This window comes from Anser brachyrhynchus (genome assembly GCF_964034855.1).
Source record: "Anser brachyrhynchus genome assembly, chromosome: 2".
Classification (NCBI taxonomy): Eukaryota; Metazoa; Chordata; class Aves; order Anseriformes; family Anatidae; genus Anser; species Anser brachyrhynchus.
This window is the reverse complement of record NC_137695.1, coordinates 35,751,293-35,766,185: the sequence shown is the minus strand read 5'-3', so window position 1 is coordinate 35,766,185 and position 14,893 is coordinate 35,751,293. Positions and strand designations below refer to the sequence as shown.

The 14,893-nt window shown below is 42.0% G+C and overlaps 1 protein-coding gene across 6 annotated transcripts in view; it reads right to left on the bottom strand.

The window, feature by feature from the left end:
- Positions 1 to 14,893, bottom strand: part of SNX10 (sorting nexin 10) — a 38,025-nt gene that overhangs the window by 15,817 nt on the left and 7,315 nt on the right. For all 6 annotated transcript variants that reach the window (XM_080580977.1, XM_080580978.1, XM_080580979.1 and 3 more), the window contains exon 2: positions 6,150 to 6,205. In XM_080580977.1, coding sequence (XP_080437103.1) covers positions 6,150 to 6,173 — 24 coding nt within the window. In that variant the 5' untranslated portion in view covers positions 6,174 to 6,205. The remainder of the gene's footprint in view (positions 1 to 6,149; positions 6,206 to 14,893) is intronic.

Genomic DNA, 14,893 nt, shown 5'->3' with positions numbered 1-14,893 from the left:
GCCTCGGGTTCCCTTCCTGCCATCCATTGCCGTATCATCTTCCCGTTATGCTTGCTGTTGCCTAAATTCCTCAAATTATTTCATTTCCAAGCACCCTTCTCCTTTTCAAGGAGTCAAAATAAGTGAACTACTCCTTTAAAACCTCTATTATACCAAAATATTATGACAGAAAGCTACTATTGGATATGCCGTGGGATAGCAATGGGATACCTTGCAAATGATTCCGGGCCACGTGATTTCCACACGAAACCCTGTGCACTTTTAATTTCCAGTTAGATGGCCCCCAAGTATCAATACTACACAAGTCAAACACCTTTCAGGCTCCATCTATACAAGAAACAAGACCCACTGTGCTTGTTGCGGCAGTCAGGTGTCTGGGTAGCAAATCACTGCCCCAGGAGTACAAGTGTTTTACGGTTACAGCAGAGCACCTCAGTAAGCTGCCACGCTCAAATAAAGTCAGTGTGAGCTCCAGTTTAAACACCTTAATTTCAGCGGAATACTGGATGTCCCCTTCATTTACTGAAGGATACCAAGCCAAGGCTGAGGTCAGAATGAAGCAAGACAGACATTAAGCAATTAGAAAAGAAAGCTAAAATGTCCAGCCTTTCTCAAGACCTCCAGTACTTCCCTTCCAGCCATGGTGAATCCAGCAAGTTCTCCTTCCAGTTCTTGCTACACTTGCTGCTGCTCTGGAAAAGCCATATTACACACATGAACCACCCCTTTTCCTTTGAGCCTTCTGCTATATACAAAATCCCACTTGAATAACAACATTGGTTGAATCCAACCAGCCCAAACTGTTGACTGTGGACACCACAAAAGGCATTTACATGGCCACCAGCTTGTACAAGGCCAGTATTCACGCACAGGCTACGTTAGGGCTTAAGCAGAGTTAGGTGATGGCATATTCCCCTGGGAGATGGCTTTTGTAAGCTCAGTCCACTGGTCACAAACATTACACAGATAAAGCAGCTTGAAGTAATAACTACCTTTCTCTTTTGTATGTACTCTGCTCCCTCCCAGTCTTGCTACAAAAATTAGGATACCCTTAGTAGACATCTGTCTTCAAATAATCTGCTATTCACCTGGGACGGGTGAGGCTGAACTCTTCACCCACAGACCACATGAAGACCAGCTTCGTCTTCTCACAGGACTGCGTTGCAGGCCAGCCTTACGAATGGGGAAGCAGAACCCAAAAAGAACCAAAGTTTCAGGGAAGTTTTACTACAGTCAGCTGCAATCCTTTTCAAGGTGTCTTCTTCTCCTTCCCAGTTCAGTTTGTTTTTTCCAGAATTGCAGATCTAACTATGACACCACATTATATACGCTTTGCCTGTTTTTTTTTTTTTTTTTTTTCTGAGGGACACAATATATGGATATGTCTATTATACATGCAAGAACAATATGTTTTCTGCAATGCCTAATGCAGACCAGAATTTACTGCTGACAGCCCAAAGTGCCTAAACTTGGCAGTGGAAGCCTCCTGCATTGGGAACTATACAGACTCAACAGAAAGTTACTAGTGAGTGGCATCTCTGTTTATTCCTTCTCCCTGGAAATTGTGAAATTCGTAAGCAAAACATTTCCTATCCAAACTGCTAGCACTGTAACTTTCAGCTGGGTTCCAGCCATCACACTGGCCCAAATAGCCTCATGAACAACTTCACATCTGCCCCAAAACTGAATTCACAGGGAATTTTGTTGAGGATGACTGAGGAAACACAGAAAGCCACGTCTGTCTCTTGTGTAAAACAACTCTGCAGAGTTACTGTACGTGCAAGCAAAGCAAACACGAGTACAAAAAGTAGTCATCACTACTTAGCGAACAGGAATAAGCAGAGCAGCTTCTCTGGCTGGATGTGCCTCTTAATTCATGGCTAAAAGGGCTGTGATTTCTGTGCCTGCCAGCCTAGGCTTGGCACCATGGGCACTTCACTACTCTGTCGTTAAGAAGTGGAGCAGTCCAAGCTGTTAGGGTCAAATATAAATGACAAAATAGCCAAAGTGAGCCCGAGGTCTGGTGGGTACCTACCTCTCATAGTTACAGTCCCGTACAAAGAACGGGAGTGCTGGCAACAGAGGAAAAGGGCAGTACTAAGGTCATGTAGACACAAGCACTGAAGACTCAACTGCTCCTCTCCCAGAAGAGGAGTTTGCCATAAAAGCAGCTGAAGCAAACAGAAGACTTTTTCTTAAAAAATAAAAATCTCCTGTTGGAGATATTTTTCAACAATGCAAGGGATTGCTCAGAAATAAGGCATAAGCTAGAGGCTCCAATATGTAGAATTTGACCACAAGAACTATGTTTCTGAGAAGTCTATTTTTATTTTCCCGTTAGGAAAATAGGAAATCTGACATGGAAACATCTATTTTTAATATGGGAACAATCTACCACGACAGGGAGGAATAAAAATAATCTTGCATTGGATGATTATGTGCTTCATTCATTCCAGCCGCGTTTAATTCAAATCTGTGTGCTCAGGACAGCATCAGGTGATAACCTCATGCTCCATGGTGCCACTGTTACGTGTCAGATTAGTCAATAACCTCCAAAGAGTCATTTTCCATAAAACCTCCTAGAAAAAGAGTTTCCCATCAGGTTGTCTGTTAGTAAAAGGATCAATCACAAATGAAATGGGGCTTTTCATACTGGGTGTATTGGGATCTTCACGCATGCTGAATAGTAAGGCTGGTAAGAAACGAACAGCTGAGATAAAATGATTTGTTTAAACTTTGAGTTCACAGCAAAAGAGAATGTGCAACTATGATACTTGTGGTCCACATTCATCTGGAAATCAGAGCTCAAGCCCCAGTCAGATCATTATGTCTTAAAAAATACCTGATGACTGATGGAGAGAAGACTGAAATCCAAGTCCTTCCCTCCCACATGCGTGTCTGAATCACTTACGCAGAGTCATTTACTTTCTTCCTCTGTGATCCACTGAATATTGAAGGAACTGGCAGTGCATCACTCCACAATATTCTGGAGTTTGACAATTTAAGCATAAAGATGAAAACAAACATTTCCTGGCCTGTGTGAATGCCCTAAGACACTCTTTTGGTGGATAAAGAGAAAGAGAAGGTAAGAAAAGAGATACCCCCGGCATATTACACCAGGTGCAACAGGAGGTTTATTATATTTGTCCAGTATTGGCATGCAGGTGAGAGAGGCAGAAAGCATCTCCTTAATCAGCCCTGAAAGCTTCTCCTTTATCAGCCCTGAAAAAGCTCACAAGTCAAGCAATAAGTTACTCAGCAGTGTCCAGACCAGCCCATGCAGATTTACTGGTGCTCATTAAATCTTTATCCTGAAGAAGGCTTAGACACTTCTGGAAGGGAGCTATTGCCACAGGTATATGAAGCAACTGCTTGAGGGGTGCTGAGAGCTAAGTTTTGGATTTAACAGCACACAGCTAAACTAAAAGACATGTATATGCTAGTTTTCTGTGAATATTGACATTATTTCTGCTATTTAGAACATAAATACCCAACACAACCATATGACAGCCACAATATCAAAGGTGCAAATTGTCAGTTCTCCTGATTTCACTGATGGTAGCACTGGTAGAAGACTGACTCTCCAGAAGGTGCTGCTCCTGTAAAGCTCCAGTGGTCAGCTGCTTTTAACTCTTCTTGCAATGTGCTAACAACCTCGGGGCATGTCAGTTCAAGCACTACAATATCTGGTTCAAGTACGTGGGTTTCCTATGTGGCAATAATTAGATCATACAGAGATTCTCTGCTAAATCAGTAATCAGGAGTTAGACTGCTGTAACCACTGTATAACTAACTGAGTTGGGTTTGGGCTAAAACAAACCACAAAGAACAAGGGATCCCTGCGGGGTCAGCTGCAGCAGAAGCAGAGCCAGGGCTCCAGCTTGTTTCCTAAAATCCAACTCCATTATAAAAAAGAGCAGTACCTCCATGGAATATTTATACACTGTCTTCTCTCTGTGTGCCAGGTGAATCCAACTTCTCACACTCCTATGCATCCCCACATTGAATTCCAGGCCAGGATGCACACTAGCAATTAGCTGCAGCTGACAATTCTTAGTGTTCATTGGTTAGAAAGAGGCATTTTATTAGTGCCTTGCTAAAAACAAACCAGTCATGGAGCCTACTCAACAGCACTTGAAAAAGGAGGAAACAAAGCGTCACTGTGGTTCTTGAGGACATGAACCACAGCGGTGGAACAAGTAGCAGACGTGCATTTCAAAGGAATCCTTCCTCAAAACTGCCTGCAGGGTTTGTTCTTCAGTCCTATTAACCTGTTTTCCCTGTGGGCTGTGGATAAGGTCTGGCTCCAAACATTACTACAGAATACTAATGTTGATTCAATTTTGTCAGTAAATTCATCGCATTCGAAGACTCGTCCATATATATATTTTAATTGCAAAACAATTTGTATCCTTGAATGCTTCTGTAAACTCATTTTAAAGTATTATTTCAATGAAATGGTTTCTGACTTTAAATGGTTTGAACAGCAAAATATTACTATTTTCCATAAGAATTACTGTTTTCAGAAAACTTTTACCTACAGCTGTCCATTAGTATTGCCCCACCAGTGACAGCAGACATCAGTACTGCCACAAATGAAAAGCTTTTGTCTCTCATGGACTTGAGTGGTCTTTGAGGTCTCTTTTTCCTGTGTTTCTCCAGCACACTTAAGTCAATGGGACCTTGTTCACATCTTTGTTCTGCAGCACAAATTTTAAATAAATACAAATATCAAAAGAAATGGTAGTAAAATAGGTGAGTATTTGATAGACCCTTATTAGTTGTATCTGATTAAACCCACTTCATTTACTGGCATCGCTCAAACACATTGACCTGAGCCTGCAAAACAGGAATCACCATTTGCCATATATTACCTAGATCCATTTTAATTTCATTTAATTCAGGTCCTAAAATGAGATAACCACACTGGAAGTTACAAAACACCAATTATGTGTTTTCTCTTTCTACCCAGGCAGCACTGTCTGACAAAAAATTCTGCAGTGCTGCCTTTAGTGCAATTTCAGAGTAGGATCAGGTGGGGTTTAAATATCCTACCCGATTGTCTTCCTTTGGCTAACATCAGCCCTCATGCACACAAATTAAGAGGACTGGGGGGCAGGAAACTGCATTTCTCAGTTTAGGCAGAAAGTCGGTTTCACTTCTCACTCCTCTTGTTTTAATATGATACAAAGTTTAGGTTGCAAATTTTACCGAAAATAGTTTAAAATATTAACAGTAATGCTATTGCATCATCAGTCCTTAAGATAACTGTCTTGCTTGATTTTTTTTTAATAATTCTAAGAAATCTTGCATGTCTCTTCAATGAAGAAAGCAATATGGCAAATTTCATGAAACTGTCATTTGGTGTCAAAGGGTCCTCCTGAATAGGCTGGAACACCCTGACCTAGAAATGCCAAACGACAAGAACTACAGGATTTTCAGGATCTTCCTTAGGATGTTCATGGTAACTACTGAAGTCTGCACTGTATCATTCAGGTACCTAACTATTCCTAATCACATCAAAATGAAAGCAGCCAATGTTACGGTGGATTTGTGTAAGTAAAAGCAATCAGTCTCAAAGCCAATGGTGGAACTGAGGGCATATGAAAGTGTCGATTTAAAACTGCTTCAAGGAAGTCAGTTTCGAAGCAGCATGTAAGACAAACCAAATTCAGTCTGTTTAGCCCCAGAAACTTCTTTTCCTTTCCTTTCTATCTTGCAGTGCCCACAGACTACTCTGGGGACTGGGACACTGTCAGAAGTATAGCATGGCATAACTCTGAAATTCTTGGTGTTTACCCCAAGGTGGAGCATCATGCCATGGTTTGTTCCCAGCACTGCACCTCTTTTATATAGCACATCCTAATCACCAACATCCAAGAACTCCAGAGACTTCACTGCATTTTTAAGTGGAGATTCTCCAAAGAAAAGTTGTTCTGACTTCAGGTTTGGTCTGCTATATTGAAGAAATAGATGGCTTTCCTTGGAATTATGCAGTACACAGCTAGTGGTAAATGTTAAAAGAAAAAAAAATTGCCACGACCAATTATTTTACTTAATCTGTCAGATGACAAACGGTAAATCTCAATGAAATACACTCCACAACCATCAAAATAAAATTGTTTTTTATTAAAGGTTATGTCACTTACTTGTTTTTCATGTTTTGGTGTCATCTTCAATGTCTTGTATTACAGTAAAAATTGATCTGAAAAACAAAACAGAAATCAGCATGTCATTTAAGAGTTACTTAAAAGGTCATTATCGCTTTTGCTAGATGTCAGTAAACTGTAGGAAGAGCCAAACTCAGGTCTATATATGGCAAAAAATACGTTTGCACCAGAACTGAGAATGTGTTCATTAAAATATCCCATTTCCATGCCCTTTGGATTCGTGGTGGGCAGATTCTCTGCTTGGCTGTGGCAGAAGCACCGGCTTAGTCCCTTTCTGGGGCTGCTTGAAATATACCCGGCCATAACCCAGTGCTCATCATGGCACTGATGCTCTGCACCAAGCTCCCAACAGCTCCACACATCCAGCATCCACAGCGGACAGCCCTTGGCTTATCCTTTGTGAAAACACAGTGGAGGCAGCACTGCCCGTGCCTTGCTGGGTCTGCATGACTACAGCCGAGGTCTGGGATACGCTACAAGGCGGTGCCATCCACGTTAGCTGGGCTGTGGATGCTCCCTCGGGGAATACACGAAGTTGGCAGAATCAAAAAGCCTCTCTAAGTCGCTTCTCTGAAACAGAGAAAAGCAGGGAGACGAACCCTTCAGACTCTGCATGCATGCTAAAACTCTGGCTAAATTTCACAGCATTTGTGGTTTTAAAACCTCCGTGTGGGGAAAGTACATAATTAGACCAAATCCAAAAATCCTGTCATTAACTTGCATTTTAAATCCACTCTTTTACTGGAAATCCTGATAAGATCTTAACTACTTCTGCTATTGCACAAAGCAGCCAGTTTGCTCAGGATAGATACCACAGGGAAGATCAAGGCAAGATTTATTTAGTGCTGGCTTGCATACACACTGCCTGTGTGTACATACAATGGCCAGGGGGAAAAGGATTTGCATTTTGCCATTCCCCTTTACCTCTCCCACATGCCACCCAGTCACCCTCAGGTAACACATCCACTGACCCCCCCCCAGCTACAGAATTGTGCAATTTCCTCATCAGCTTTTAAATGCCAGCTTCCCCTTTCCAAACCAAACACAGCCAAAAGCTTCCCTCCTCCTCCTCCTGCACCACCAGGGCACAGCTCCCTGCTGGGAACGCACGGGGCAGGTAAACCTCAACCCAGGGAAGCTGAGCAAAACCCTCATATCGTAAAAAGTGAACTTGCAGCTTTCTTACACAAATGTCTACATGTGAAAAGGGGAGATACAGAAGGTTTAGGTTTAGCTGTACTGAACTTGGAGACGCACAAGTTATTGCATAATTACATATTTAGGCGAAGCCCAACTCAATACTTGCTCAATGCCTCTTACAAACACACCTAGCTGTCAAAATACAACTCTACCTATGTTAATAAAATACAAAGATATGCATGCTCAATTTCCTGGCCTTACAATTTATTTATTTTTTTGAAACAAACACATCTTTGTCAGATTCCTGTAGGCTCAGTTATAACAAAAAAAAAAAAAAGGATATTCTCACTCCAAATGTCCATACGCCAGGCTTCAGAGATGGTGCCACCAGAACAGCTCCCATCTCCATGAAGATGATGCCACCATTTTATTTCTGCTCTTTGAATTCTGTAGCTGGAACTTAACTGATAAAAACACGGGACCATACAAAACACTCCCACTAATTTTTTTTTCTCCATGGCTTTACGCTTAACTCATCTGCAGGGTGCTGGCAACAGGTTGCTGTCAGTGCCAAACAACGCAGTTAAGGGGCCTTCAGGAAGGCAAGCTAGTCAGATATTCAGCTATTTGGTGTGGTTGAAGTGGCACAAAATAGCCGAACCAGGCCGCAAGAATTTGGCTCATCATTTATTATTGTTATAAACACAGAGGTATGGCAGGTTTGGAGCTTTCCTTCAGCCCACAGCACAGAAAGCACTGTGCAGGCCTCAGGCTGTCACCAGAGGAAGGACTGCTTCTGCCTGATACCTAAACCAAAAACAAACAAACAAACAAACAAACAAAAAAAAAACACTGTTTTTGGTTCTAAACCCCCCAAAAATGTATTTTTTTAAAACAGAAACTCATGTTTTTCCAGTTATATATTTTTATTCTGTCAGATTCTGCAGCCTCTTTCTCTTCAGTCTCTTAACTGATTTAAGCAAGTAATTATGCAAGCCCAAAATAGCTCATTCCTGACACTGTTTGTAAATGACTGGGCTGAAATAACACATTGGGTTTTGTCTTCTCCTTTCTAATGACCAAGTTACGGGTTGGTGCAGGTTAGAAAGAAGAGCTTAAACTCCAGACAGCCACTGCAATTCTAAATATTTAATGACTAAAGTTAGCATTTCACCACCAAAAAGCTTCCTAAAATATTCAGAACACATCATTTTTTCATCAAGCAATCTGAAAAACGGAATTACAGAAGCAGAAGAATACCCTGGTACTTGGCTGTACACACGGATATGTTGTCTGAGCAGACAAGAACCTACGACAAACCAAGAAACTGGATGCAAAAGGGAATAAACTTTCTAAGCTGCTGCACTGCAAATATTATCCTTAGCTAATTTAATAGCAAAGGTTCTCTTGCTTTAGGAAAGAGATACAAAACCTCATTCACAGCTTTAAAAATTCACATATTGGAACAGCAAAATGCATCTTCCATCGCACACGCTACAGGCAGGCAGGCTGTCAGCACAGCAACTTCCACGGGGATTAACCTCAATGCAAGCCCACCAAAGCCACATTTTTCTAAATTACACTGACTTCAGCAAGTCCAAGATCACACCAATCACCCTGCAGGCAGTTTAAAACATACTGAATTAAGTATTTGGTTGTGTAGCAAGACCAGGACTTCTTTAGCATAAGTAGAAGTTGGTGGAGCAGAACAGTTCAACTGCCCGCTTAAGAAGATGTGTCTGCCTACAGAAAAACCCTACCCAAAATACCAGTGATGGAGAGAAGTAGTTTTCAAAAGACGAGCACAAGGTTGCCGGTCTTTTTACTCAAAAAAATTCGACTGGCAGAGAAATGAACCAGTGCTGAAAAAAAAAGAACCAAAAAAGTCAACGGTAGGTATGGTTTTGATAAACTGTTTTCTACTGTGACTGGAAAAAAACACATCACTGAGTAAGTTTTTCTTCTGTTTCTGATCTGTTTTTATTATTATTACTATTACTTAGTTTCATAGACTTAGTATAACACCTGTTCCTTTCAGTGCGTGTTTTTGACAGCTCTTAATTGCATAACCAAAGAAACCCCCAGGGAACGGCTTCACAACTGCCAACAACAACAACCCAAAAGCAAGAAGGTTAGGTAGGGTGGCTTGCCCGTAGGAGAAAGGAAAAAAAGAAACACTACACAAACACCAGGAACAAAACCAAACAAATACCTCAGTGTTTTTCTTAGGGATAATACATAAGTGCTATTAAGTATTATACTTTATGTCATATATTAGAGTTGCTTTTATATTTTAAAACCTAAATTAAAAGAAACTATGTTACTGGGGAACACCCTTTCATCTTCCTCCTCTCAAAGGAGGAAGTAACTTCTCACCTACATTCCCAGAATGAAATTACAACTAAAGCAAGAGGCAAAGTACATGGCGGCGAGCTATGAGACCTGCACAAACAAAGCCGAGCAAGGGGCACCTGCTGCTCTCGGCCTCGGGAGCTGATTCAGCCTGGGGTCCGGTGTCTCCAAGCCGGTACCTGAGCACAGCCCTCCCAGCTGCCTCGCTAGCAGCTGTGCTTCGTTGCACTGAGGTTTCACCACCAGCCCATTGCTAGGTAGTGGCACAGGCAGTACGTTTGTCTGCTCTGGGCTTGCTCGGCAATGGCACGTAGCCAGTGTTGATCTTCAGCTCAAGAACTACCCATCCATCCATCCATCCACTCACCCACCCACCTTTGGCTATCTCTGAAAACACAGCTAAATATCCACCGTCAAGCTTTAGGAGGGAAGAGTGATTTATTTTTAGGCTTTGGTCATGACTGAAAGTCTTATCCAATTGCAGGCAAAGTCCCCAGCTGCACTTCAAGGTTGTTCTGTCATCAGTATCAAATGAAACTTGCTTTCAAGGCTTCAGGTAACCAAGAGAGAGATCACAATTAAATCTTTAACTGCATAAAGATCTTTCCCACATTTTAGGTCTTGTTCCCAAAAGGTATGTCATCCATATGGATTTGTAAGGAAAATAAACATGCAGGGGGTGGGAAGAGGAAAGGGAAAGACATGAAGAATGGAGCTGTAATTAAAAAAAGGTGCTAGCTCTGGAGAGTTTATCAGTAACTGTACTAGACTGAAATACTTCCATGCTAAAATGTAAGTAGCACTTAGGCTCAGAAGAGAATAATGCAGATTTCTCCTGGGGAGCATGTGCTGGATTTGCAGAAGACTCAGTCATATAGAAGTGACCATGTAGAAGAAGGTCGCTATAGCTGTTTCAGGTGAAAGGATAACAAGCAGCAGAAAGCAATGTTGACTTGTTTACGGAACAAACTAACAACAGCCATACTGTATTTATTGACTGAAATGTCCTTCTAGTCCAGCAGCACCTTAGTTGGTGACTTGTAGTGGAGCCTCAGAGGGTAAGAAAAAGAAACTTTTGACTGCTTATTCCCTAGTTTTGGAGAAAATATTCTGAAAATGACGTAAAGGTAGCATATATTAACACATAAAAAATACACCGTTTTGTGATGACCGCATCATAACACAGCCTGGCATTTACAGGATTTCAGTACACAGTCACCATCACCACAGAACTACTGCTCTCGTGGATGGGAGTCAGCAACCGACCTCAAAAGTACAAACATTTCTCCAAGAGCAGTGGGCTCCATTTCAGAGTACGGGTGTGCATCAGTAAAGGACCACAAGTCGTATCAGCTGAAAACCCCAGCCCAGGACTAGTCCATTGCTCCAGACCGAACCGGATGGTTCACAGCCAAAATGCTGCGGAAGCCCAGGGATACAAGCTGTGGACAGGCAGCAGTGGCTCTGGTCACGGGCTGAAGTTAGCAATCTCAGCACGCCTAGCGAGGCAGCCCAGCTGACATATGCAAAAACATCATGCCACAAAACAGCAACCTTCAGTTTTCAGCACCATCACGTTGGCATTTTTTAGCTTTTAAGTGTATTACAAGAGGCAGTCGTGCCCACCACCAGCACCCCGTGTTGCAGCCAGTTTTACCTCCTCTGCATCTTACTCAAAAGCTGTTCCCCAAGTATCTGGGGTAACCTTGAGTAAGCAGACGCCTTCTAGTTCACCTGGTCCAGCTTAATACCCGGGGTCAATCTGACTGCATTCAGGAGAGGAGTCGCGAGCTCTCCTCTGCACAAAGTACATAAACAGGAGGGTGAGGACTGTAACCTTGGGTTGTCCAGGTCATGGCACATCCTTCCTCCCTTCATACATCCTGCCGGTTATCTGCTTCACCTTCCCCCTGCAAATCACTGTAAGGGTCTACTTGTTAGACGTAAAAAACATATGAAAATCGTAAGCATTTTTACGTTAACTCTGCACAGCGCTCAGATGTCTGCAGACTGCTTAGTGATGTCCACAAAAACAAAGCACCCCTCCAGCAAACCCACCTCACTTCCCAGGCTAAAAGTACCCTCTTCACTAGTGAAGTATCACAGAAGCAGCAGAGTCACTTCATTGCTGAGCAGGACGCAAGGACATCGTCTAAAGAGCTTTTAAAAGAGCAAGAGCTTTCCAAAATTCTGATCTCCAGCTGCCACTGTCAAGGTGCTTAGTTAACTGCTCTTCCCCTACAGGATTTCACTCCATCTGGTTGCATAATGCTCGTTTACGGCCACCAGGTAGAAGACAACTCCTCTTTAAATACTATGCTGCCATTTTCTTTTTTTTTTTTCTGATGCAATCTTCCCAGCCCTTAAGACCTGTTTTATCCAGAGAATGAATTTGATCCATTAAAAAAACAAATTATGAAAGAAATTTTCGTTCATTTCGGAAAAACTTGAGAATCAAGTAATCAGCCAAACGTGCCAATTTCCCCTTCACCCTCCACAATAAATACGCTATATGGATTACAGTGTCAGGTGTGGGTCACAGATATCCAGTTTCAGTAACATTAGAGCACACTTTGAATTGCATGAACTTAATAACATATTGCTGGACAGCAGAGTGACTCACATGTCAATCCTCTTTGAAGTTTCTAAGAGCTTAAAGATAAACAAGGAAGAAGTACCAAGAAAAACGTTCACAGTACAAGGAGGCACTGGGTTTTTTCACTCTCCTGTTCCTATTAGAGTCTCTAATTGCAGACGTAGCTCACCCAAAGGACTTCACATATATTCTGCAGCCTCAGTGGGTTGCTGATCCCAGGACAACTATTACATTGTTTTTCTCCCATTCGAAAATACTGATAAGGCTAACTCTGGCAGATTCGGATTTAGGCAATGACTAGAGAGGGGAAACTGTGGGGAAAGACCCTGACAGGACAGTGTGTGCCAGTCTTCATCTTGCTAACTAGTTATTGCTCAGGGCTGATGTTTGTTATGACTTCCACAAACTATGTGGGGACTGCACAAAATTCTCCTTCAGCTCAGGCTCCTGTGCTCTGCAGGCAGTGTATAAACCTGGTCTGCCATGTCGGCCTACCTCTGCAACTCTTTCCAAATATATGGGAAGTGTGTAATAAGTAGTGTGTAATAAAAAGCTTAAACTACACTACATGATTCTGCAGCGTGACAAATTGTAGGGTTTGTTGCTGGGGTGTTTTCAGACTGCCAGTAATAGACGAGGCAGTCTGAATGGAAGTGTTGGTGACCTTCAGGATAAATTCTTAATAAGCATCCTTGCTTTAGGGAATTTTGGAGATCCCTTTTCTACAAACTAAGAAAAACTGATAGATGCTGAAGTATCAGGACTCCAGAACACTGATTAAAATCCTGTCTCATAAGATCTTAAATGCTGCTTCTGGAAAAGGATCTCTGTTCAGAGAATGTATGTTTTGCTTCCTTCCAGAACTTCATGTTTCTTACAGGAATTAAATATTTTATTTCATCAAAGCAAATGAAACTACCCTAAAAATATCATCTTCCCCAAGTTATCTCTCTTTAATAACTAAGTTTTACTTACCACAGGAAAGATGGGTTGATAGCAGCTTTACTGCTGAATAAGCACAGCAGAAGTCAGCAAACGCAGCGAAGGCTTATTGCAACATTTCTTTTTGTCTCATAAATGCAAATGCTGACATCACCTGACCCTTTCTTTCCTGACTCACTCCCTGTAGCATTTTGAATCTCACGTGTCAGAAATTTCTCATTATTGCGTATTTCAAATGCTTTTAATTTATCATATGATTTTTCTCTGCTGTCAAGCTCTCTGCTGCTTAAATTGCTGATAGGTATCACAACATGTCTTATGTTGGCTTTCTTCCTGCTGGGGATTTCCTTAGTCTAACAAAACTGTTATTTTTGTGAAGCACAACCTGGTCACATATAGGAAGTGGCGGAACTTGCTCTTGTCCCTAAAGAAGAAAGTGAAGCACAAGTGACAGTCTTGGTTGCAACCACAGAATAAAAACTACCAGTCTAATCACATGCATCTGGAGAGACAGACGTGTGACAGAGCACAGACAGACAAAAATAAAATTATCAGTTAAGTAATTATGCCCCGAGACAAATCAATCCTAAACAGTCTCAATAACTGCAGCTCAAAGCAGCGGGGAAGATACATACTCAGCCAATACAGCAAGTTCACCAAGCATTTTGATCAGGTCTGTTCAAAGTGCTGTCTTTCTTAGGTCTTTAAGTTGACCAAGCCCATAAGAGATCATTACAATGATCCAGCTGGATGTCCTCCCTGTGACCAGTCCCTAACACAGGGGCAACTCACTCACGCTCTCTTCCACTGAAGAGCTCATCAGATGGCCTATCACTACTGCAAAAACTTAGTCGTGTTGCATTCGTGTTGCTGCACTCATACGTTGCACTTGTTTGTCAGCTAGATTTACTAACAGTTAACCATTTAATAACGTATTGACAGTGAATTCAGCTGGGCAGCTTGCTCGTTGATCAGGCTTTGTTCTCTTTCTCTAACTCTGCTAGCCCTTTGCAGCATGAAAACAATATTTTGGAAGCAAATAGCTTTTACATAATTTTACTCATTACTAAAGCAGACAGTTCTGAAGAACAAACAGCATTTGGCAGGAGGAGCTATTCATGAGAATGTCCAAGAAAGAAATTCAAACTGAAAATCGAAGATTCAGCCATTACCACTGGATTTTCTGCTTTTCATTTCTTTTGTGCCTAGTAAAAGTTAAGATGTCATTTGGGGTACATTCACCTAGGTTACAGTTCTTACCACTGTTGCACCGCAACCTCACAAGGTTGGCATCAGCACCTGGCCAACTATCAGCATAGGAAGAAGTCTTCTAGTGTGGAAAACTCCTTTCAGAAGCTAAGAGAGAACAGCAGGAGTCATGACAAACACAAACACAAATAACACAGTTATTACACCCATGCAGCTCTGCGATCAGTCTTGTTTGCATATATGGCCAGATTTCCCTCTGTGGATGGAAGAGGGTCTCTTAAACTGGAACGACAGCATCAATTTATATAATCACACCATTAGTTAAACAAGCTGTAGCCCGGTTTGTCATCTGGACACATCTGAAGTTCTAGTTTGTGGTCCTATGGGCAAATCCTCAATAAGTGTCTGTCTGGCAGCTGCTGGGAGCTGCCAACACCTACATGCTCCTCCCCAGCTCTGCTGCCGTGAAGAAAGGTGAGGATGC